Consider the following 23,407-nt stretch of genomic DNA (forward strand, 5'->3'; position numbering starts at 1 on the left):
GACCAGCGGCACTGCCCAATCACAGACGCCGTACTACCCCATGGAGGCGGTTCCGGACGTAGTCCCGCCCCCGAGCTCCGCAGAAGCGCGCTAGCCGCTCCATCCTTCTGGGAACATCATGTGTGATGAACATGTGTTCATGCGTTTCTAAGAGACTGCACATATTGTTAAACGGTATTGCTGCCGATGGTTGGCATGCTCGTAAAACCCAGGTAAAACCGCCTGAACGGATACAGACGCTTCCTGGATGCTCAGACAGCTCTTCTTCTCTCAGTCTAAATAATGGCATAATGTAACAAGGCTGCCTCTGCTGGTCACATGACAGATGGCCGGGGAAGTGTGTCCTTGACTCGATGCAGGTAATGTGTGTCATTTAACGAATACACACTGGCAACAGAGTACATTATGTCTCCCGGTAACTGGTCCATTGGTGTCCACTCACAACTCTTGTATGCTACTGGTAGTCTATAGGACAGTAAGAACCATCATTTTCACTGGGCCAACACAATTTCCCCTGCCATGTGAAACACTTGTTGACCCTTAACCATAATCAGCCCTAAAACGTCTTGAGACCCTCTGTCACACACTATACCACTCTCAACAACCCCTCTATACTATTGCCCATGTGTTCTCGGTAGTGTCGTAGGAGCCTGTCATTTACACTCTTGCGCCGGGGAAAGACAGACTATTTAAATACATATTTTTCTGTAATTTGCACAGCATTTTTGCACAAGAACCACTTTACACTTTACTAAACCTCATTATTTATTATTACTTATTACCACTGTTTTAGTTTCTCTACTTATTATTACTTACTTTATTTTATTTATGTTATTGTTATTATTAATTAGTGTAATCTATGCTGCTACTTTTTTTGACATAGGCCTATTTTTTACTTATCTTCAATTACTTTATCGTATTGTTGCTGCTATGTGGCTCTTCAGGAACCAAGCCTAAGAATGTTACTCATGTCTATTTGTACAATAAGATGTAATAAAAGCAACTCTGATTCTGTTCTGATTCTGATTCTGAGAGGAGTCACCCCCCGCCAGGTACAGCAGACCGGCCCAACAGACCCGCCCAGCAGACCCGCCCAGCAGACCGGCCTCCAGACCGGCCTCCAGACCGGCCCGGCAGACCGGCCCAACAGACCCGCCCGGCAGACCGGCCCGGCAGACCCGCCCGACAGACCGGCCCGACAGACCGGCCCAGCAGACCCGCCCAACTGACCGGCCCAACAGACCGGCCCTCCAGACCGGCCCAGCAGACCGGCCCTCCAGACCGGCCCTCCAGACCGGCCCAGCAGACCGGCCCTGCAGATCGGCCCAAAGAATGGCCCAAAAAAACAGCCCAACCAACCCGCCCTACAGCCCGGCCGGCAGACCGACCCTGCAGACCCGCCCTGTAGACCGACACCGGCGACGTCACCCGCCCAGGTGCAGCAGAGCGGGCCCAACCAATTCGCCCTGCAGACTGCAGACCGGCCCGTTGACGTCACCGTCTGTTCGCGGAAGCGTCTGCTCCGTGACCGCGGGGTGGGGGGGAGAGGAGCAGGAGCGGAAGGCAGAGAAGAAAAGTTGAGACTCGCTTCTTAGGAAGTTAATCACTCATGTAAAAACGAGTGCCTACCAACAATCAGTAGGTGTCCTGTTGGATAAAATCAAGTTGACGTGTTTTGCGCCGTCGCTCGTTGGAAAGGAGGAACGTATAAATAAGGAGAGCGGAAGAAAAGCTGGTGAGTTGTTCGTCCCCGTTCACCACATTTTAAGACATGGTTAAAAGAACTTCAGATACTGTCTATATGCTAGATGTGGATTTGGTAAATGAATGTTATACATTTTGAAACCTTAACTCAAGTGTACTGACCAACTTGTCAACGGTGATCACCATTGAGGGTTGGTGATGTCTTCATTATTTGTCAGTATGTGTACAGTCCTCTGATTCTGGCAGTAGGATACAATGGAGCCTATCGGGTTACTGAAATGTTAACGCATGCATGCTGCCGGAGAATAAGGGATGTTTTCGCACTACAACTGGGTTCCAATGACATTTATTCTCCCTGTCAAACAGTTGAAACAATCTATGGCCCACTACTACTCGAAGGTCCACACTGGTTAGGCTAAGATTTAGATTTAGTCATTTTTAGCAACAAGTTAACTCCATTGGAAGTTGCTATAACGTTAGTTTTAATAATATGCTTATGTCAGAAAAATCTAGTGTCAGAAGATTATATTATAGGTAGTAAAAGTAACACGGATCTCTTTGTTGTTCTTTGAAGAAAATAAAGTATGGTTTTATTATTATAGTCAATAATCTATTAATAGTCTAGTAGGCCTAAAGCTTCATAGCTCTTTTACTGCTATTAGAGCTCGGCTATTGGAAAAGTATAGCATATAAAAAATAAATGAAATAAAAGGTTGAGAATAACGGGGTCAAACACTTTGACAAAATAAAATTACAATTTAAGGACTTGTGGGACAAGACAGACAGACAGACAGACAGATTGAAACCGACTCTAATGTTTGTTCTGATTGAAAGTAATGGAAAGAGAAACGTAAGCTTATCAGCCTTGGCCACTCTGCCCAGGCTGACGTGTGTGTGAGTCGTCTCGTGCTTCTGAAGGTTTTTGTAGTATGTCATAGAACAGGACATGCTAGACATACATTCTCCCGTGTAGATTCAAACATGCACAGGAAATAAAACAGGCAATAAAATCCATGGCATAATAAATGGGTCATGAGATGAAAAAAAAAAAATCCATCACAGCATTGCTTATAACAATTTCTACCAAATCACAAATACACACTCATGCAGAATTGGATGCGTCCATTTTGAACGAAACCTCATCAATCGATGGGAAGCCCTCTGAACGAGTGAGTGACGCCGAACGAGTGTCAGACTCACAGACAGCAGTTTCACTCTGAGGTGTGGGTTGGTGCGCATGTACCTCTTACCTGTCAATACCCAGTGATTCCCCGATAAATCTACACTTTATGGTTATCTTTTAAACTTTTGGAATCCCAGGCCGAGGTTTCTGTTGTATTATAATAAGTAAACCACATTCAAACCTTCTGTTGTCTACAGATAGCAATAAGCTAGTTGTGTTAAAACATGTCACAACACTCTGACTTCAAAGAAAAGGCCTTGTTCCACGCTCTAGGCTTTGTTCTAGGTCAGGACCCACCTGTGACCGGAGGTGTCTTGCAGGGGTCAGGTAAATAGGTCATTGATTTCTCTGACTTCCTGGTTTGAAGTGTGCATTGGTATTTTTCTCACCAATAAGTTCACTTTTGAAATCCTTACCTCGATAGAGGAAGCAATCTCCTGAACAGTGAAATCAAAGGGGTTTAATGAGGCGCAGCACCACCACAGACATTGGATGGTAGTGAGACGGCGGTGGAATAGGGAACAGGGCACACAATGGGTTTCTAGACTAGTGAGAGGCGGAATGGTTAAACATAAAGCCTGCACTTCCGAGTAGAATCAAGCATCCCTAGTTTTGGGTGCCTGTGTCAAATGGCTCCCATTTCATTCTGACGTTGTTTTGGCACAGGGTGACCTTCACCTCCACAATAAGAGCAGCTGCTATGTCACAAATTGAGCATGCATAACACAAAGTGGTTCTATCACAGAAATATGATGTTTTTCTAATTAATTGTTTATTATTAATACTGAATGCACTTTTCTTAGAAGCAACTTGTAGAGCTGTACACTAATAAACTTGGCTGCAGTCTAGTTCAGCAGCACGTTTTCGTTGCGTGTTCTGCGACAAAAGATGTTAGCTGTGTCTTTTTCTGTTCCCCGCAGTGAGAGAGCGAGAGAGAAGGGTTTTTAGTAAGCTCACATGTAATCGGTGAACAGTTAAATAGCTGAACGCGCCTGCTGAATGCCTCTCTAATCTAATGTTCACTATCACTCCTAATCACATCGATTTCTGCCTCCCTCCCCAAAAAATCCAATTCCCTGCCTATTTCTAGATCAGTCCCACCACATTGGAGACGCACTGGCTAATTTGATTTGTGTGTGTGTGTGTGTGTGTGTGTGTGTGTGTGTGTGTGTGTGTGTGTGTGTGTGTGTGTGTGTGTGTGTGTGTGTGTGTGTGTGTGTCTGTGTCTGTGTCTGTGTTGGCAATGATATGTTTTTCAGCACATTGTAGTAATTTATTAGCATGACAATCATTTTCAAACCCTCAGGGCCTGTAGGGCAAAGGGTACTCGTACGGACCATCACTTATCTACTTATGTACACAGATGCTATGTCTCAGGGAGGCAGGTTGAATGGAGTGCACACAGTTACAGAGATGCACACAGAGATGCATGCACAGAGGACGCAGCAGAGGACAGGGGAGCAGGTCTGACGCAGCACTGTGTGCGAGCGGTCTCTCTGCCTCTCTGCCTGAGCGCTGGTGGTCAGGTTGCGTTGCTCTGCCTGCGAGGGCAGGTGACAAACAAGAACTGTGCTCTGCAGGATGCAAGCCGAGACACAAATATCCTCCGTACGCAGCGCCTTCTACAATTCCTCTCATTCCTCAGTGGCTCCCTGTCGGTACTTGCACCCGCTCTTGTTTTGACTCTGTTTTTTCAGTCTTTCCTCATTTATTTTTTATAGCCTTGTTGTCTATCTCTGGCTTTGTCTCAAACGTCACATTTTACTGTCTGTGTTGATGTATATAAACATGTGTGTGCTCGCTCAACTGGGCCGTCATATTAAGTGTATGGTGGGGGGGTCACATGACTCCACAGCTGATCCTGGGTCAACGCATGCTGGGCAACAAATGGCTGCCAGGGCGGCAGTAAAGCGGACTGTGATTGGATGCTTGATCATCTTGATATCCTTGTGCGTGTTCCATGTGTCTGCAGTGTGTTGATGTGCGCTGTGTTGGTGTTTTTAGGGCTACAGACTCACAGACACAGTGAATCAGTGTTGGCCAATGGAATATGTGGTAAGATGATGTGTACCATATAATGTGTTCCCCTGCCAAATCAAAACCACAATGACACAGTGGTGACGAAGAGGAGGCTTCTGCTTTTTAGATACCGACCTCTCAATGATAAAACGCACACAATTTCATCCCACAGATCTTCTTCAGTTTACAGATGAAAAATGAATCAGTTATAAAAATCATCACATTTATTAAGCATGATTTATTTGGCTGCACCGTATGATCCCAATGGAGAATAATTGAACACTTGATTGTGGCAATCTGTTATACATAATGAAAAACCACAATGACACAGTGGTAACGGAGAGGAGGCTTCTGCTTTTTAGATACCGATAACTCAATGATAAAACACACACAATTTCATCCCACGGATCTTCTTCAGTTTACAGATGAAAAACGAATCAGTTATAAAAATCACCACATTTATTAAGCATGATTCATGTGGCTGCACCGTATGATCCCAATGGAGAATAATTGAACACTTGATTGTGGCAATCTGTTATACATAATGAATTGGGCAACTATACGGATTACATGTTTTTAACTCTTGCAGAAACAACTTGAAAGTGCTCTGTGTCAACCCGTTTGGCAGAGAGGACTATAGAAAATGTCTAGTTGATCCGATGCTTAAATGTGTCATGAGTCAGTTTACCTCGGGTAGGCTCCCCTGGGTTACTGGTGGGTGCTGGGGTGCTTTCACAATTGTCTCATGGCACTACTAGTTATAATAGGTAGTATGTTGATGACTAACCTCTCCAATGACACCAAGGTTCCTTAAGGAACACTGAACAGCATATTTAGTTGATCGGTTGAGGATTAAAGGATATATTTGTCTGAAAGAAAACATTAACAGTCAAATAATTATTTTGACTGTAAACCATTAAGTCAATTAATAATTGGATAAATAGCGAAGGATACTGATAAAACAAGTCAAATAAATGATACGTAATTATATTATCTAAAATATACATATTTATGGAGATATAATACCTCTACATGTCAATCGTGAATTAAATTGATTTAAATATCCTTAGTACAATTTATAATAAAAATATTTATTACTTTGAAGGATTGCTGTGGAAAGCAGAACTGCAGGTGTGTGCGCTGTGCGGTGTCATTTGAGGACCAATGGTTTTCTGTTCCGGGTGCTTTGGTTGGAAGTTGAATTATTCTTGGTCTGGTTTTAAACTTTAAACTCTGGTTAAGTTGTTTTGTGTTTGTAACCTGTGCTTTCCCCTCAAACATCTAATTCTAAGCCCTGCAGTAACCGTTGCATAGTTTTATATTTTGTGACCTCGAATCAGACTCCATCCATACAGCCGGGGAGTCGCTCCTCTGTCTCCCCTCTGTCCAACCCTCCCTTTTCTCCCTCTGCATTTCTCACGTTACTTAACATACATAAGGGAGGAGCATCCTAACAACCCACATGTTCTCTCTCTCTCTCTCTCTCTCTCTCTCTCTCTCTCTCTCTCTCTCTCTCTCTCTCTCTCTCTCTCTCTCTCTCTCTCTCTCTCTCTCTCTCTCTCTCTCTCTCTCTCTCTCTCTCTCTCTCTCTCTCTCTCTGTGTCCTCCATGGCTCAACCTGGTCTGTCCTTTCTGTGTGTGACTTACTGTTTGGACAGTGTTTTACTGTGCTGGTGCATAGAACGCCAACTGACTGAGGCTGCAAACGGGAGAAGTGAGGTGGGAGAGAGGAGAGGAAGGGAGAGAGAGGAAACAGGATGGAGAGAGGAGGTGGAGGCGGCAGCAGGGTTTGTGTATGTGTGTGTGTGTGTTTCATAAAGGATGCAGAGGGAGGTGTGTGTGTGTGTGTGTGTGTGTGGGGATAGCGGGGGGGGGGGGGGTAGGAGGAAATCACCCAACCCGACCAGGGGGAGGGGAGAATGCACGCTCCTTTCACAGAGAGAGGTGGTAGGAAGGAAGGCAGGAAGGAGGAAATGAGAGACAGGCGCGAGCAGAAGAGCACAATGAAGGACAATCTTTTCCCAACCGTCCAACTCTGCCATTCCCACATGCGCTGACAGAGAAGGAGAGAGGGATAGAGCGAGAGAGGGAGGGAGAGAAGGGGGATGAGAAGTGAAGTGGAGGAGCAATAGCATTACAAAAGGAAGGAGGGAAGGAGAGATGAAGAGCACGCTCGCCGGCTGAGACTTTGTGAATCAACCGAGTCTAAGGAGCAGATCAGCGGAGGCGCACGCTTCCCTGGAGTGGAGGTACGAGGAGGAAGTGGAGCCAAGAGGAGTGATCGGCTGGAGCAGAAGAACCATTGACATTACTCCTCTCCTGGAGCGTTGGCTTCTAGCCTGGATGGATTATCAACACGGTGCTCTTATGAAGGAAGCCTAACTATTTACACTTGTGTTTGGGTTGAAACAACAGAACATGAGGATTGGACAAAAGAAAGTGCAGTGCAGAAGAATTGTTGCGTTGTTGATCAAATGTGGCTGATTTTTACTTTTGACTTTGTGGAGATAAACCTTGCTTAAGTTATTATCAACGATCCAACCATAGTTTTTAATATTCAATATTCAGGTTGTTTTTATGCAAGTTTTTAAACCTCTTTTGATGTTCAGTGACTAGTGTTGTTTTCTATTGTCTTCTGTTAGCTACAGTAACGTACCGTTGAAGCAACACAACAACTCGAGTGTGGTATGTCCCAGTCGGGGTGAGTGCATGGAGCCAGTGCTGTCATCATTGATCGGGACTGTAGGGCTGGCTGGCGCAACGCAGACCCAACTTTGATCATTTCCTGAAGCCTATTGATCGCTTTGCGTGTGTGTCTGTGTGTGTAGCGTCTGTAGCTGGGTCTCTGCTGGATGGAGTAGCTCTCATATGGAGACGTGTGGCCGCCCTGCATGCCTGTTTGATTATCAGATGTCTAGCCTCTTCTCTTTTCTTTTTTTTTATCAGGTGAATTCTGCTGTTGTTAGGTGAACATTTATTTACGCAGGCCTTTCTTTTGATGTCTGTTGCCACGGCAACTGTAGTCGCAAGCAGACGGAACAAGATGTAAAGTTTCTTGTTTTTCATTGTCTCTATTCTGCCTCCTTCTTATAAAAATCGAATAGAAAGGAGCTGGTGCTTGTTCATAACGGGGTACGTGTCTGTGTGGCGCGCGAGCGGACAGTGGACTGTCGTGCCCTGGCTGGAACTGCTTTGGTATTCACAAGGCTGTGTGTGGAGGCTGTCTGGTTTCCGACGGCGAGTCAGGGTTGTTTAAGGACTCCCCTCCCTCCCTGCACAGTGTCGTAGTCGCACGGCAGAGTCAAACCGGGCTTTTGTCACTGCTGCCTAAATCATTGGCTCACATCACCCCTTTCTCAAAAGAAAATAATGAACACATATCGATTCATTAATTCATATATTTTTTTAGGCAGATTTGATTGCATGAAGCTGATTTAGATTATCAGTTTTACTTGGATGGTGCCAATACTCTATACTGCTGCTTCTAATGTCTTTATGTTTGTAAAGCTCCTCTAGTTGTTTTCTATTGGTGTAGTAAACTCAGGATGTCCCTTTTAGGTTTAGGAGTCCACTTTTTCTCCTCTCATCTGACCTGACCAGTTCTCCCTCTTCGTTGCGCTACATTTGTCCTTGGCCACTGCAAAGGTCGTTTCAAGTTCGGGAGTCTCAAGGTCAAACCACACCCGTCCCCCCCTCCTCTCTTTGAGCTTAGTGTTCCTCTGCTCTGTTTTTTATAACTTCTACAGCCATACTCTGTACGGTCTGGGTGCTCCCTCCTGGGGTGCTACATGGCGGGCCAGACGGATGTCTAGCTAGTGTCTGCCCACGTTCCTCCACGGGGCTAGACGGGTGTAGGCGAGCATCATCTGTCCCCTGGCGATGCGGGGCACCCACAACAAGCTGTTGCTCTCGGTCACACTAGCATCTTGATGTGCTAGATTCAAGGACTTGGTTTGCTGTGAGCGTCAAACATTCATGGGGGTTGACCAGCGTCATTAAAGGGGGCAGGTTTTATAACGGTTGCATTACATACCTTTTCTGCTCAGAGGGTCTTGCTGTGTGGCCCGGAGACTCGTGTCAAGAGACTGTTGTTTGCCTTTTAGCTGGAGCTATGCATTATGTGCTGGTCAGTATGTGCACTAGACTGTAGAAGATCTAAGAGATTACTCTGTGCTCAGCAGATCTGAAAGCCAAGATAAGAAAGGAAGTATGGGCGGGCGGGGTTGTAGTGGTGGTGCTTGGTGATATCTCACTGGGCTTGGTGGTATCACATTGGGCTTGGTGGTACCTCATTGGGCTTGGTGGTATCTCATTAGGCTTGGTGGTATCTCATTGGGCTTGGTGGTATATCATTAGACTTGGTGGTATCACATTGGGCCTGGTGGTACCTCATTAGGCTTGGTGGTATCTCATTGGGCTTGGTTGTATCTCATTGGGCTTGGTTGTATCTCATTGGGCTTGGTGGTATCTCATTGGGCTTGGTGGTATCTCATTGGGCTTGGTGGTATCTCATTGGGCTTGGTGGTATCTCACTGGGCTTGGTGGTATCTCATTGGGCTTGGTGGTATCTCATTGGGCTTGGTGGTATCTCATTGGGCTTGGTGGTATCTCATTAGACTTGGTGGTATCACATTGGGCTTGGTGGTATCTCATTGGGCTTGGTGGTATCTCATTGGGCTTGGTGGTATCTCATTAGACTTGGTGGTATCTCATTGGGCTTGGTGGTATCTCATTAGGCTTGGTGGTATCTCATTAGGCCTGGTGGTACCTCATTAGGTATTTTATTGGGCGTGGGGATATCTCGTTGGGCTTTGTGATATAGTATTTGGGCTTGATGGTATCATATTGGGCTTGGTGATATCTCATTGGGATTGGTGATATCTTATTGGGCATGGTGATATGTCATTGGGCTTGGGGGTATCTCATTGGGCTTGTTGGTATCTCATTGGGGTTCGGGGTATCTTATTGGGCTTGTTGGTTTCTCATTAGGCTTGCTGGTATCTCATTGTGCTTGGTCCTATATTTTTGGGCAATGGCAATGCACTTTTCTCAGGTATTATTGCAACCCTTTTTCTTTTTACTTTGAACAAGACTGTTTCCATGGCAGCAGCAAGACAAAGCATAAGCAGGCTTGGCAGGGGATTGTTCATCATTAATTATTAGAGTTGGGGGCGTCGGCTTCACACTGAGCTTAGATGATCCTTCAGCAGCATTCAGGGAATCTTGGGTCAGATGTTAAGAAACTGACCAATCAGGGCTCATTGCCATCATATCAAAGCCCGGCGGTGGTCCCCGTCATCGCCAGCCAATGACCTATATTCTCTGGTGTTACATCACCACCGTGCTACCGCAGTACGGCGCGGCGCTGTACCAGACCTAGGCAACATCTCAGACTCGCTAATGCAACTTCAACCGAACTCTCAATGGTGCTCTTAACACACTTACACCAAGGTGGCCAGTTTATGTTTTACAGAACTTCAAACCAGGTGCAGCCTCCCTCCTGTTAGCCATATCAGGAATCTCAGTGAGGTGACAGGCTCCTAGTCTTAATCCAAACCCAGTGCTTTTTCCGTTGATTTCTACTGGTGTCTGGAAACAAAGAAAAAAACAATAGTTGGGCCCAATCCATACCTGGCGTTGTGGAGCCGGAGGGGTGAGTACAGTAGACGCGCCCAGTAGAGAGAGAGGGTCAGCGCAGGGGGGCAGCCTGGAGAACGGGCAGGCCAACGTGGGAGGGGGCGCCGGGGAGCGGGAGATCATCTGGAAGAGGAGGGAGGAGGTGGTGGTCAGGGAGAGGGCGGAGGCGCTGGAGAGACAGCAGCTGGCCGACTACATCGTGTGGAGGAAGAGAGACGGCTTCCAGGAGAGGAGCAGAGCAGGCGCAGGAGGAGAAGGAGCTGGAGACAGGGAGAGAGGTGCGAGGGACGCGGAGAAAGTAGGGAAGGAGGCGGTGCCGGAAATCATCTGGAGAAAGCGGGAGGAGGAAGGCCAGGCAGAGAGGAAGGGAGCCCAAGCCAGTCAGAGAGCACACGAAACCGTGTGGAGGAAGAGGGAGAGAGAGTGAGAGAGAAAAAATAGGAGTTGGATGAAAAAACTGTTTTTAAAGGAAGTGAACTAGACTAGGCATACGTGAATAGGTCTCCTCCTCCTACGTCAGTCTATTTTTACTCCCGGCCTGCAGGTGCACAGTGAAATATTAACCAGGGCGGGGGCATGTGAGCGAGTGTGTTGTAAATGTGTGTGTCTGTATGTGAGTGTACGTGTGTCCCCACCTGATATGCTCTTAGGCAGCTAATTGGATTTTATGGGCCCATGTCAGGCCGCAAAGTACTGCCACAGGGAGCTGCTGCACACATACTGTACATGTGTCCACATATAATACAAACACTGACAAGCACACATTGAAACTGACTGGCAAGGGGGGAAATAGGATTACTCCTGCATGTACATATGCACACAATATCTCTTAATACAGCAAAACACACGCTGTGTATCCGATGCCCTACCGTGAGGCGTCACTCATGCTGATTCTCCATGGTGCTTGCTACGGCTGGATCTCTCACAGGGAGCTGTCTGGCTCGGGCCTGAGACACCCACAGGTTTACTTTTTACATTATAGCAAAAAACAATGATAAGCGCTGAACTTCCCGTACCCTTTCCCCGGAGAACACAGACCCTGATGCAGTTTGAAGACCTAAAGACAACATGATCTGCGCTAGTCCCGCCAACGCTCACTTTCTTCATCAGACTTCAGGAGCGCACTGGAAAACACTGCAGCAACCCTGGACCTCACTAGGCTCTTCTGTATCCGCAGATAAAGGTTTTGTTTTTGAAAGGCTTTTGTGTTGGCCGCAGTGGGAGCTGAGACACGACGACAGATGGACACAGCTCATACACTGAGCAAGATAACCAGATGGCTGGGTGTGAAGGAGTGCTTTAAACACCACCAGACATAAACAAAAAAAAAACTGCAATTCTAGCGCCTGTGAAGATTCACAGAAAATCGTGCAATGGAGCTCGTCCCAAAAACCAAGTACACCTTTTTTCGGAGTGAATCTCTGAGCTCCACTGATGAGACAAACTCCAATCCCTCCTCTCTCCCACCCTCCACTCCGCCCACCCCCTTTACCCCTTCACCGGGCCTGCCCTCGTCCTTCTCCTCCTCCTCTCTCACCCCCATCCTGCCTCCGTCGTCCCCCCGCCCGGCCGAGAACAGCCCCACCACGCTGTGCTCCTTCTTCCCCAGGATGGGCTCCCTCCGCCTGGGGGTCTCTGCCACCCTGCTCCCTGGCCGCTGGGCGTCCAGCAGGCCCCAGTCGGCGTCCGGCCGGCAGCCGGCCGCGGAGTTGTCCGGGGACGAGCGGGGCAGCACGGGCTCCTCCCCGCCGCCCGCTCTCCGGCTGTGTCACCCCCTCCTAATGGCCCCCTCTCCTCCACCTCGCCCCCCCCTGCAGGACATGAACCGGCTCGGCGGGGCGTCCAGGCGGGCGCGGGTGGAAGGCGGGCAGCTGGGCGGAGACGAGTGGACCCGCCACGGCTCGTTCGTCAACAAGCCCACCCGGGGCTGGCTGCACTCGGACAGCGTGGTCAGCACGGCGGGGGTCTCCTACAGCGTCAGGGTAAACACCTCTCCTGAGATGAGCAGTGCTGAAGCCATTATTAGTAGGACTTGTGCTACTAATAGTAGGGCCTTTGCTGCTCTATGCGGCTAATGCTCTCCTATGTTACTAATAGTAGGGCCTTTGCTGCTCTATGCGGCTAATGCTCTCCTATGTTACTAATAGTAGAGCCTTTGCTGCTCTATGCGGCTAATGCTCCTATGTTACTAGTAGGACTGGGCCTGCTCTATGTGGCTAATGCTCTCCTATGTTACTAGTAGCACTGGTGCTGCTCTATAAGGCTAATGCGCTACTATGTTACTAGTAAGCCGGGTGTTGCTCTATGCGGCTAATGCGCTCCTATGATACTAGTAGCTTTTGGGTGTAGTTTCCTTTAATAAATTGGCGTCCGTGTCTACTGTATTATTTTCTCCCTGAGCATTTTAAATGGATTAAGTCAAAGTAAATGCTGCTCAGTTGTTTTCCAAGTATGTGATGTAGGAAGTTTGGGCCGTGAATGCATCTGTTTCCTGTTTCCTCTCCAGTACATGGGCTGCGTGGAGGTCCTGCAGTCCATGAGAGCCCTAGACTTCAACACCAGAACTCAGGTCACCAGGTAGGAAGGCGATCCATCGTGTCCTTCAAGCTCTTTGTGCCCTTGTTGTCTACCCCATGCTTCATGTCTCGTGCCTCGTGCTTGTAAGAGAATATGGTGGTTAAAATTGGACACCGTGGTTGCTGCTAAAGAACATTGTTTTTCTACCTCCCTCATCTCTTCATTCTACTCATGCTCTCGGTTTCAGTTCTTGCCTGTGGTTTAATTCTCATGATTTGTATTAGCTGCCATTGTCTGCCGTGTGCGGCCTGCTCCTACGCTTTGCTTGGCTCTGGTGTCTTTTTTTTTTTTACATGTTTCAAGTGAGATGTTTGTCGCTGTGGCATTAAAAGTAACAACAACAACAAAAAACACACAGTTGCCGGGGAATTTAAAAACTATTGCTCAATGCCAGACGTCATTCAGGCTGCACACAGCTGCAGATTCCAGGAAGTTGTGACTCTGCGAGCAATGGAAAGGCTACCGGTAAACCAAAGCTTGTTGTGGTGCGTGTTTCAGAGAGGCCATCTCGGTGGTTTGTGAGGCGGTACCCGGAGCTAAAGGAGCCCAGCGCAGGAGAAAGGTATACTGGGCACACAAACACACGCATGCACACACATGAACACACACTACCCCTACTGGTCATTATTTATTTATACGTTTTAAGTGGGCTGCACTGGGAAGGGTACTCCACATAAGAGCTGGATATAGCTTGAGTGTCCACTCTGTGGTCACTCAGACTCACTCTTTTGTCTTACAGACACACATGTGCGCGCGCACACACACACACACACACACACACACACACACACACACACACACACACACACAAGTTTAGGATGATTATACAGTCCTGTGGTAAATGATCTACTAGCAGGTAATTACTAATCACTCTCTTTCCCTCCCTCTCTCATTCATTACCTCCCTCTCTCTCTTTCCCTCCCGCTCTCATTCTTTCCCTCCCTCTCTCTCTTTCCCTCCCTCTCTCTCTTTCCCTCACTCTCTCGCGCTTCCCCTCTCGTGTCACCAGGGAGCCTAGAGAAGTCTGCTAGATGTTGATTTATAGAGACAGTGTCAGAGTAGCTTGACCGACAGCACAAACCCAGATTGGCTCCAGTGTTGGGATACAGCTGTGTGTGTGTGTGTGTGTGTGTGTGTGTGTGTGTGTGTGTGTGTGTGTGTGTGTGTGTGTGTGTGTGTGTGTGTAAAAGCACCAGCCTGCCCGTATGCAAGTCTTGAACATAGTCTTCCTGTAAGCCTAAAAGTCTCAAGCCAAAAAACAGGCTATAAAACAGGTGGCGACAGTAACCACCATGCTGGGTTGGACCAAGGAATGTCTTCTAATTGAACAGCAAACACAATCCCCAGTTCTAGGACTGGACCAGAATAGATCTGACTGTTTGATACAGTGCTGAGAGCATGTGGCAACAGCCTTAAAACAAAAATTAATTGAAATATAGCATACAAGCTACAGCTAAAATGTAGCCACAAGATCATGAATAGGGCCGTCAACAAGATGTCTGGCCGAGCAGCCCTGGCACACCAGGGACCCCTCTGGGCCAAGTGTTTGTCAATTGTCAGCCTGCTCTCTCTTTGGCCACAGTTGGTCTGGTCAGACAGGGTCGCTTTCTCTTTGCAGCTGTTATACACACACACACACACACACACACACACACACACACACACACACACACACACACACACACACACACACACACACACACGCACACACACACACAGGGAACATTAAAATAAAATTTGAATTTTATTTATTACAATAATATCCCTTTTTATAAATTCTGTAACCCTAAGGAATTGCATCCTTGTCTGCCTGTCCCCCAGCCATCTTCCCGCTGTCTGACGTCCATCCTGGGGAAGAGCAATCTGCAGTTTGCCGGCATGACAATCAGCCTGACGGTGTCCACCAGCAGCCTGAACCTGCTGGCGGCCGACTGCAAACAGGTGGGCCTGCAGGGGCGGACCACCGTCCCGCTGGTGTTAACTCGCTGAGCATGGAGTATCTGCCTTCGTAGCCGTGTGTCTTTCTACTCCACGATGTGGGTGTTGGTCAGAGGGCTTTTCTATTCAAACAAGCCAAGACTCAATCCTGCAGCCTCAATCCTAAACTTCATTTTAGACGCCTGATGTGGGTAAAATATCCGTCTTATCATCCTGTATCAGCGGATATTGATCAAAAGGCCATTCTGAACTCAAGCTGATCTGCTACTTGTTTTGTTGCAACACACATGGTTGTATATTATTAACATATTCATATGCTGGATCATTAGCAGATCAACAATAACATTCCACTTGTTTCACACATCAGTGCCATTTGATTGATGATCGAATATATGTCTGTTAATCCACAGAAAAACCAACACAACTGTTTATTGTACAATTTTGTATATTTCCCTTGGCTGGTGAACAAATAGCACTTCACCATCCTCACAGTTACCATGATGCCTTGGGGCGGGATGTGCTGCTCCTAGACTCCTCTAATGAGCTAATGGCTACTGTATGATGCCCATTTCTGTGGTGAGATATTAAGTGTGCTGTGCACATGCATTAACAGACACATAACACATAAAGACATGGAGGGCTGCACACACCCAGTCACGAACCAATCCTTGGTGAAGACCTCACAATGCAGTGGAGCATTAGCACGTGTTGTTATCGACCATGGTGGGTTCCTACTGCAGAGTGCTGCTGGGGCTGTCCGTCAGATCCCCTCTTTATTTTGTTTTGCATGTCCCTTTCTCCTACCCATGCCTTAAACTCGCCAGATCATCAATTCACCCATGTGCTCTCTCTCTCTCTCTCTCTCTCTCTCTCTCTCTCTCTCTCTCTCTCTCTCTCTCTCTCTCTCTCTCTCTCTCTCTCTCTCTCTCTCTCTCTCTCTCTCTCTCTCTCTCTCTCTCTCTCTCTCTCTCTCTCTCTCTCTCTCTCTCTCGCCAACAGATAATCGCCAATCATCATATGCAGTCCATCTCGTTCGCCTCTGGAGGAGACCCAGTGAGTCGCTCCAACCTCTCCCCTCCACTCTCCTCCCTCACTTAGGCCCTCTCACATCCTCTGCCTACATCTTCATCCTTCCTGTCGGCCGGCAACCAACAGTCCCAAAGCCCTCAGCCTTTTCTTTTCCGTCATTCTTTATATTTACACAAAAAAATAACGTCCTTGCTAAGTTGCAATGTGTACGGTTTGGCCACTCCCAATAAGTAAACCGTTTATGTTCAGGATGAAAATAAACTCAATAATAGTGTTGTGTCCACCTTGACTTGCTTTGTAACCACCCGGCTCTGGGTGGCCAGAATCTCTCATTTGTAGACTTACTATCGATAATAGGATGTTATTTTACTGATAAAAATGTTTAAGTCACTTTAGATCAGTATAGACTGCAGATGTGTGCAGGTAATTCAAGCTACGAGCTAGAAGAAATGTTACGTATTGAAATGTTACGTATACAACTTCAACTGGTCTTGCCCTTTTGGTCTTTTTACCCCTTGGTTCTTCCTTAACCTTTTCCCCCTTTTAAATATTATTTACCTCACCGCCCCAGTGACATTTCCCCATCATGGTTCTTCTTTGCCCTTCCTCATGGTCTTCCCTTGTTTCTTCCCCCTCAGGATACGGCAGAGTATGTAGCGTACGTGGCCAAAGACCCCGTCAACCAGAGAGGTGGGTGGAGCCCTTGCTTAACAAAGCACAGACTTTTTATTGTATCCTCTCCATCATCTTTGTATCAGCAAGCCTTCCAACGTTTGGATCGCTACTTGAACAGTCCGCTAATCAATCCATCCGCTCATTGCGTCCGTATCGAGCTAGACTCGTCTGCTGTGCTGTTGATATTTTTCATTCTAATACAGCAGCTGCTATCTCTCAATCTCTCTCTGTCTCTCTCTGTCTTTGTGGTGCATTTCCTGAATGCAGCGTGTCACATCCTGGAGTGCTCCGAGGGCCTTGCACAGGAAGTGATCAGCACCATTGGCCAGGCGTTTGAGCTGCGCTTCAAACAGTACCTAAAGAACCCCCCCAAGCTGGTCACACCCCACGACAGGTCAGTCAGAGTGCCTTCAGACTCCTCTTGGATCCAGCTGTCCTGTTATGGCAGAGCAGAACCTCCGGGGCCGGACACTAACCACTGACAGGGGCCCGTAGCGGGTGCAAAGGGTGCACCTTAGATAAAGAAATCCAAAGATGAGGTTAATGGATCACTCATTTGTTTAAAAAAATTGTATTGTGGAAGTTTTTTACTTCCTAGTCGATTGTAGGAAATGATTATTATGATAAGCTTTGAAAACAACCAGTCCTTTGATAGATGAACCTGGTATACCCCTTCTAACGTGGTATTTCTCAACATTCCTCGCTTACTGAAGTCTTTGTGATCTCCAGAATGGCTCCGTTCGATGGCTCTGCGTGGGAGGAGGAGGAGGACGAGGCCGCTGCCCCCCCCGAGGTCCCGTACTACAACAACTTCCCCGGGAAGCAGCCTCCGCCTGGGGGGCTGGTCGACATGAGGGCCCGGCCCGGGGCCACGCTGGTACATACACACACAGACACAGACACACAGACACACACAGACACAGAGACACAGACCCAGAGACACAGAGACACAGAGACACAGAGACACAGACACACAGAGACACAGAGACACAGAGACACAGACACACAGAGACACAGACACACAGACACACAGAGACACAGACACACAGAGACAGACACACAGACACACAGACACACAGAGACACAGAGACAAAGACACACAGAGACACAGACACACAGAGACACAGACACACAAAGACACAGAGACACAGACACACAGACACACAGAGACACAGACACAGACAAACAGACACACAGAGACACACACAGAGATACACACAGAGACAGACACAGAGACACACAAAGACAGAGAGAAACACACACACACACACACACACACACACACACACACACACACACACACACACACACACACACACACACACACACACACACACACACACACACACACACACACACACACACACACACACACTCTTCCTAAAACCAAACTGTTAAATCACACAAAAAGCATTACTTATTTATACATCTGTACCAGTAGTTCTGTATATATCTTTTATGATTTTATTGTTTATTGCAGCCCTATGTCCAGCAGGGGCAGAACGACATCCACAAACAGCCCCTTCCTCCTCTGCCAGGTATAGTAGCACTGTCTGTAAATGAAAACTTTCTGGTTAATATTATACTAAATGTATATGTCTCTTGCTCTTTTCCCTTGATTGGATTATATCACAACTTACACACCCTCCTCTCAGGGTTAAACAAACAATCGAAATAAAGTGCAGCATGTTTTCTCTCATCTTCTGAACGTCAGCAAATCTCTTAACTTCTCACTATTCGTGGAATCAAATGGATGCAGCCGCGAAAGGCTTGTGGTGAGCGCTGGCTCTCTGAGCATGTCATTTGCTGTAGACCGCGGCTCTGAGAGAATGCCCGCCCACACATGCAAGATGATGTTTCCTTTGTTGAAAGAAAACCCAAGACCTGAAATAAGAAGCTCTGTTTTGCAATACTTTTTAAAATCTTGGTGACTTGGTGACAAATAATTGGTAATGACAGAATGTGTGTAGTCAGGTTGATTCATTTCTCAGGTACCTGAGTTCTAAAATTCTTCTTTCTTTTTGTAAGTAGGGGCCAAAGAAGGTGGGCGGGAGCTCTTTGAAGACCCATCGTACGTCAATGTGGATAAACCCCGCCCTCTAGCATCTGCGGCCAATGGAAACGCTCATAGAGATGCATTTGACATGAGTAAGAGTACTACTTCCAATAAATGTTTAAATGTTCATAAATGCCCCAACACAACACGTAACCCTCAGTGACCCGTCTCTCTCAGAGCCCTTCGACGATGCCCTCGGGGTCTCTGGGGGTCTTGGCCCGGTGTCGGCGGCGCCCCCACTGGTGGAGCAGCTGCAGTGCGAGACCTGGTTCCACGGCAGCCTGAGCCGCAGGCCGGCGGAGAGGCTACTGACGCGGGACGGGGACTTCCTGGTCCGGGAGTCCGGGACCACGCCCGGGCAGTACGTCCTGACGGGGCAGCAGGGAGGGCAGCCCAAGCACCTGCTGCTGGTGGACCCTGAGGGGGTGGTGAGTCCAGGCGAGGGGGGAGCGTTGTTGAAGGATTAGTATAACGCATTTATTTGCTGTCGTATCTTACTACTATATAATAGCAGGCCTGTCGGACAAGATACTCGGGCATGTTGGCCAGTGCGCATGTGCCAAGCAGCCTGCAGCACACACACACACACAAATACACCGCACGAACGCCGCACGCACGCACACGCGCACGCACACGCGCACATACACACACACATACACACACATACGCACATACACACACATACAAACACACACACGCAGGCACACGCGCTGACGTTTGAACAAAGGCAGCATAGGACACCGCATACACACACACACACCACACAAACATGCACACACGCAAGCACACACATGCACGAGCAGTCACACACTGCACACACGTTGTAAGACAACGGCAAGATCGATCCCGCATCCTGCAATGTCTTTTAACGGCCCCGCCCTCGACAACTCCCAGGTAAGGCGTTCTGTCTATAGACTGTAGAAATTGTGATAAAGAATTGGAGATAATTTCTCACGTCGACAACGCAACGGCAGGTCGTTCATTTTATTATATAGAAACCGTTAGTTTCAAACATTGCGGCGACCAGCATATCAACACACAAGGCTACACTTTGTTGCTAAAATTAGTATATTACCCTCCTCCTTGAGCCTCCCAAAATGTCTTTACAGTTGTTGCTCAAACTTAATATTACTTTTCTCCTTGAGCCTCCCGAAATGTTTTGCGAAATTGATATCCCCCCTCCCCACTGCCGACTGTTGTTTTATTTTTCAAATTTTTTGTCTGTATACTATGTGTGACTGTAGGGTACTGCTGCCTGTCTTGGCCAGGTCACTTGAAGAGATGTTTAATCTCAATGACGTATTCTTCTGGTAAAAAAAATAAATAAACTCATGTCAGGGAGCCAATGTACAATACGCAATCTTGCCCTCACACCCCCCCTCCTCCCACTCCCCCTCCCCCACACACGCCTGTGCTTTATTTCACTATAGTTAGGTAGGTTGCTGCCTTAGCTGTTGTTACACTTAGTTTATTTCACTATAGTTAGGTAGCTTGCTGCCTTAGCTGTTGTTACACTTAGTTTATTTCACTAAGGTGCTGCTGTCAGAGCTGCACATGTATAGAAAATGTTTTTTTTATTATTAATACTGATAACAGTCAGCTGAACATTATAGGGTCCCGTCCTTCCACTCCCTGTTTTCTCAGTTAAACACAGAAATTAACTACATTTGTCCAAGTATTTGTTATATTTGAAATGAAGCAAAAAGTACACTCTTTCTCCGGTAACGCAGTCGTTCGCGACGCCTTTCATCTTCATCGTTTCTTCTATTTGTTACTAACTCATAGTCCATTCTTTCATCATCGATGCTTCATATTTTATCGACAGAATATATGATGCATAATTTTAGCAACATTTAAGATGATCGCGATGAGGTCTGCCCATTCTGCCTCCATTTTGTCTATGGTTAAATCAAAACGAATTACAGTGACAGCGGCCACACTTATCCAGCCTCTTGCGGACTTAGACCCTACCTACGTCATATCCCACCCCTTGCAAGCCGACCCCCCTAAACCCCCCGTTGATTCTGCTGATGTCTAAAGGACATCGAGGACATCCCGCATATAAAGCATCAAGTGTGAATCACCCTGAGGGTCGAATCTCCTCATATACAAATGCAGCAAAAATGGGTGTAAACGGCTTATAAGTAGAAAATGATTATGCTTGCCTCATAACGGAAGGAGAAAATGATTATGCTTGCTTCATTACCTAATAAGGGAACCAAAATGTTAGACGTTGTAACATTATAGGCAAAATATTATTATATTGTGCGCTCAGAAATTTGTTACATTATCGACTGGGGTTTCCACATTATAGCTATTGGTTCAATTAGAACTAAAGGTTGAGCGCAGGCAGCGCGCGGGCGGAAAGTCTACTTTTAATAATTTCTAGTCATTTGAGTGTGTTTATTTGTGAGTTTGTAGTTTATTTTGTAAGAATTCTTCTGTGATATTTGCTCTCATATTTAATTTGTGTTGAATCGTATGTTTTCTGTATTCATTGATGGCTGCTCTCCCTCCATCTTTTTCCTCCTCTTGTTGAAGCGTCCCTGCCCTGTGTTTTTATCATGCCTGTCAGAGCACACAAATAAGGTGTTTCATTCTTTGTAATCAGAGGAGCTTACCGCCCTAATGTGTTTGTGTCTTCTCAGGTGCGTACAAAGGACCACCGATTTGAGAGTGTGAGTCACCTCATCAGCTACCACATGGACAACAGGCTGCCCATCGTGTCCGCGGGCAGCGAGGTGTGTCTGCAGCAGCCGGTGGAGCGCAGGACCTGATCGCACACACACACACACACGCACACATATATACATACACACAGAACCATACACACACCTGGATGTGGAGATATGTACAACCCTGCATTTACAAACCGAACCCTACCGCACATAAACACTCCCAAAATGATACACTCCTGAGGAAACTCCCTAGGCAAACGTATAACAAAAGTGTGGTCGGTCCATATACAAAAGCAACACTACACAACCACACGTGCAGACTTTTGAACTTACAATAGACAAAGCAATCGCAAAAGAAAAACCAAGAAAAAATGACGTCTGCCAAATTCCGTTGCTTACTGCTGTCGCAGGCAACATGCTGCTGTCTTTGGACAGCAAGACTGTGAACTCTGCCATGTCTCTCCCTCCTACCCCCTCTCTGAAATTCCTCATCTAGCAACAAGTCAAAGTGCTGCTGCAATGTCTTACAGCCTACTGGGAACCTGGTACCAACCCCCCCCCCACCTGCTAAATCCATCTTGGTATCTAAGTATTGGTCACTATTCAAAATGGCAGCCACTCATTTGTGAATACTCAAAATGATAAAAAAGATAACTTAATTGTTGAAATACAGAAGAGTCCTATAAGGGGCGAGGAGAGGGGTGTCGTTTGGGGGGCTGAGCATGCCCTAGATGCTTAGGTTGGGTCCATTGGATCGGTTGTACCTCGTCTTCTAGAACGCAATGGGGCTAACAAGATGAACCCTGCTCAGTGAGGATGTATTGCAAAGTTTGTTTCCGCTCAAATCAGGACTACTATGCAGTCTCCTACACTGTCACAACCCTTTTAATGACTTTTGAACTGTTCCAATCCCCTCCGAATGATGTTTGGCGCTGTCAAGAAGGGCAGCCTGTATGCAAAAAGGGGGGATTGATATGCCAATGCACCCTTTCTCAGTAACCATCGTGTTCTACACACAAGTTGTATTTTGCTATTCCTATGCCAATATCAATTTGTCGGCCCCAGACTTGCTTTTGATATCACAGATCTCATGTTAAGCACCGTCCATACTGCTGTCTGCCCTCCTCCCAGCCCCTGATGCACACACATGTGTTCACCTTCTCTGCACTCCAACGTTCTAACCAACACCAAAGAATGGGTTGAGTTTGGTTGCCCAAGGTGGAGAAAATCCATGGAGCTTTTCATTAACCGCTAAAGCCAACCGCATGTTTATCTGTTTGCTGTGCGTACGTAAGAGCGGTGCTCAGCAAACAAATCCACTCTGTTGTACAGGGAACGCACTCGGACACTGTCTGAGTTCAGCGCCATCGAAAGGAGAGCCCATCGCAAATTACTTATGATGTCATCTAAAGACGTAATTTATTCATTGTAAGAGATTGTGAGCAAGTTCATGCTGACATTTGGCTTGTCAATGTTTTCATCGTTTTTTTTTAAAAGTTTGCATAGACAATCTGTGACACTGTCTCTTTGTGCTTTGGAAGAACAATTTAATGGTTGGCTCTCCCAATGCGCGAGGTCCCTTGAGCAGTCTGAGCAATGAATTTTCCTCTGCAAATGTGACGCTTCTGTTTGGTTGTATGTTTGCATTTAGCTGTTTTTTGACCTTTTCATACAGGGAGGAGAGTTTATCAAGGCTCGTTTTTTTAAAGAAAACATTTTTGCTGCATTGCTGTTATTAATCAAATGTTTAAGCCTTACTTTTGCTTGGAGAAGTCAGAGTACTGTTCTTAGTCTCTCTCTCTCTCTCTCTCTCTCTCTCTCTCTCTCTCTGTGTCTCTCTGTGTCTCTCTGTGTGTGTCTCTCTCTCTCTCTCTCTCTCTCTCTCTCTCTCTCTCTCTCTCTCTCTCTCTC

General features: G+C 46.9%; 1 protein-coding gene across 6 annotated transcripts; it reads left to right on the forward strand.

The window, feature by feature from the left end:
* The first annotated feature begins 1,514 nt into the window (after nucleotides 1–1,514).
* On the forward strand, nucleotides 1,515–23,006 carry shc1 (SHC (Src homology 2 domain containing) transforming protein 1). 6 transcript variants are annotated; one of them, XM_030371597.1, is made up of 14 exons: nucleotides 1,515–1,735; nucleotides 4,892–4,942; nucleotides 12,361–12,525; nucleotides 13,050–13,120; nucleotides 13,619–13,682; nucleotides 14,942–15,061; nucleotides 16,058–16,111; nucleotides 16,726–16,777; nucleotides 17,030–17,156; nucleotides 17,492–17,639; nucleotides 18,243–18,300; nucleotides 18,791–18,910; nucleotides 18,996–19,246; nucleotides 21,467–23,006. In XM_030371597.1, the coding sequence occupies exons 2-14, from the start codon at nucleotides 4,931–4,933 to the stop codon at nucleotides 21,593–21,595; spliced, it is 1,371 nt and encodes a 456-aa protein (XP_030227457.1). In that variant the 5' UTR covers nucleotides 1,515–1,735; nucleotides 4,892–4,930; the 3' UTR covers nucleotides 21,596–23,006. The 6 variants fall into 6 exon arrangements, with proteins under 6 accessions (XP_030227457.1, XP_030227458.1, XP_030227455.1 ...); XM_030371598.1 differs by lacking the exon at nucleotides 4,892–4,942 and having other exon boundaries at nucleotides 1,516–1,735; XM_030371595.1 differs by lacking the exons at nucleotides 1,515–1,735; nucleotides 4,892–4,942 and having other exon boundaries at nucleotides 6,815–12,525; nucleotides 18,255–18,300.
* The last annotated feature ends 401 nt before the right edge of the window (nucleotides 23,007–23,407 follow it).

This window comes from Gadus morhua, chromosome 11, assembly GCF_902167405.1.
Source record: "Gadus morhua chromosome 11, gadMor3.0, whole genome shotgun sequence".
In the NCBI taxonomy this organism is placed as follows: domain Eukaryota; kingdom Metazoa; phylum Chordata; class Actinopteri; order Gadiformes; family Gadidae; genus Gadus; species Gadus morhua.

What these genes read in the sequence shown, in the direction of transcription:
- shc1 (XM_030371593.1), top strand. Translation starts at nt 11,917, where the DNA reads ATGGAGCTCGTCCCAAAAACCAAGTACACCTTTTTTCGGAGTGAATCT. An exon ending in GAGCCCAGCGCAGGAGAAAG is followed by an intron (nt 13,683 to 14,941) that starts GTATACTGGGCA and finishes CCTGTCCCCCAG; the next exon opens with CCATCTTCCCGCTGTCTGAC. An exon ending in GCCCCTTCCTCCTCTGCCAG is followed by an intron (nt 18,301 to 18,790) that starts GTATAGTAGCAC and finishes TCTTTTTGTAAG; the next exon opens with TAGGGGCCAAAGAAGGTGGG.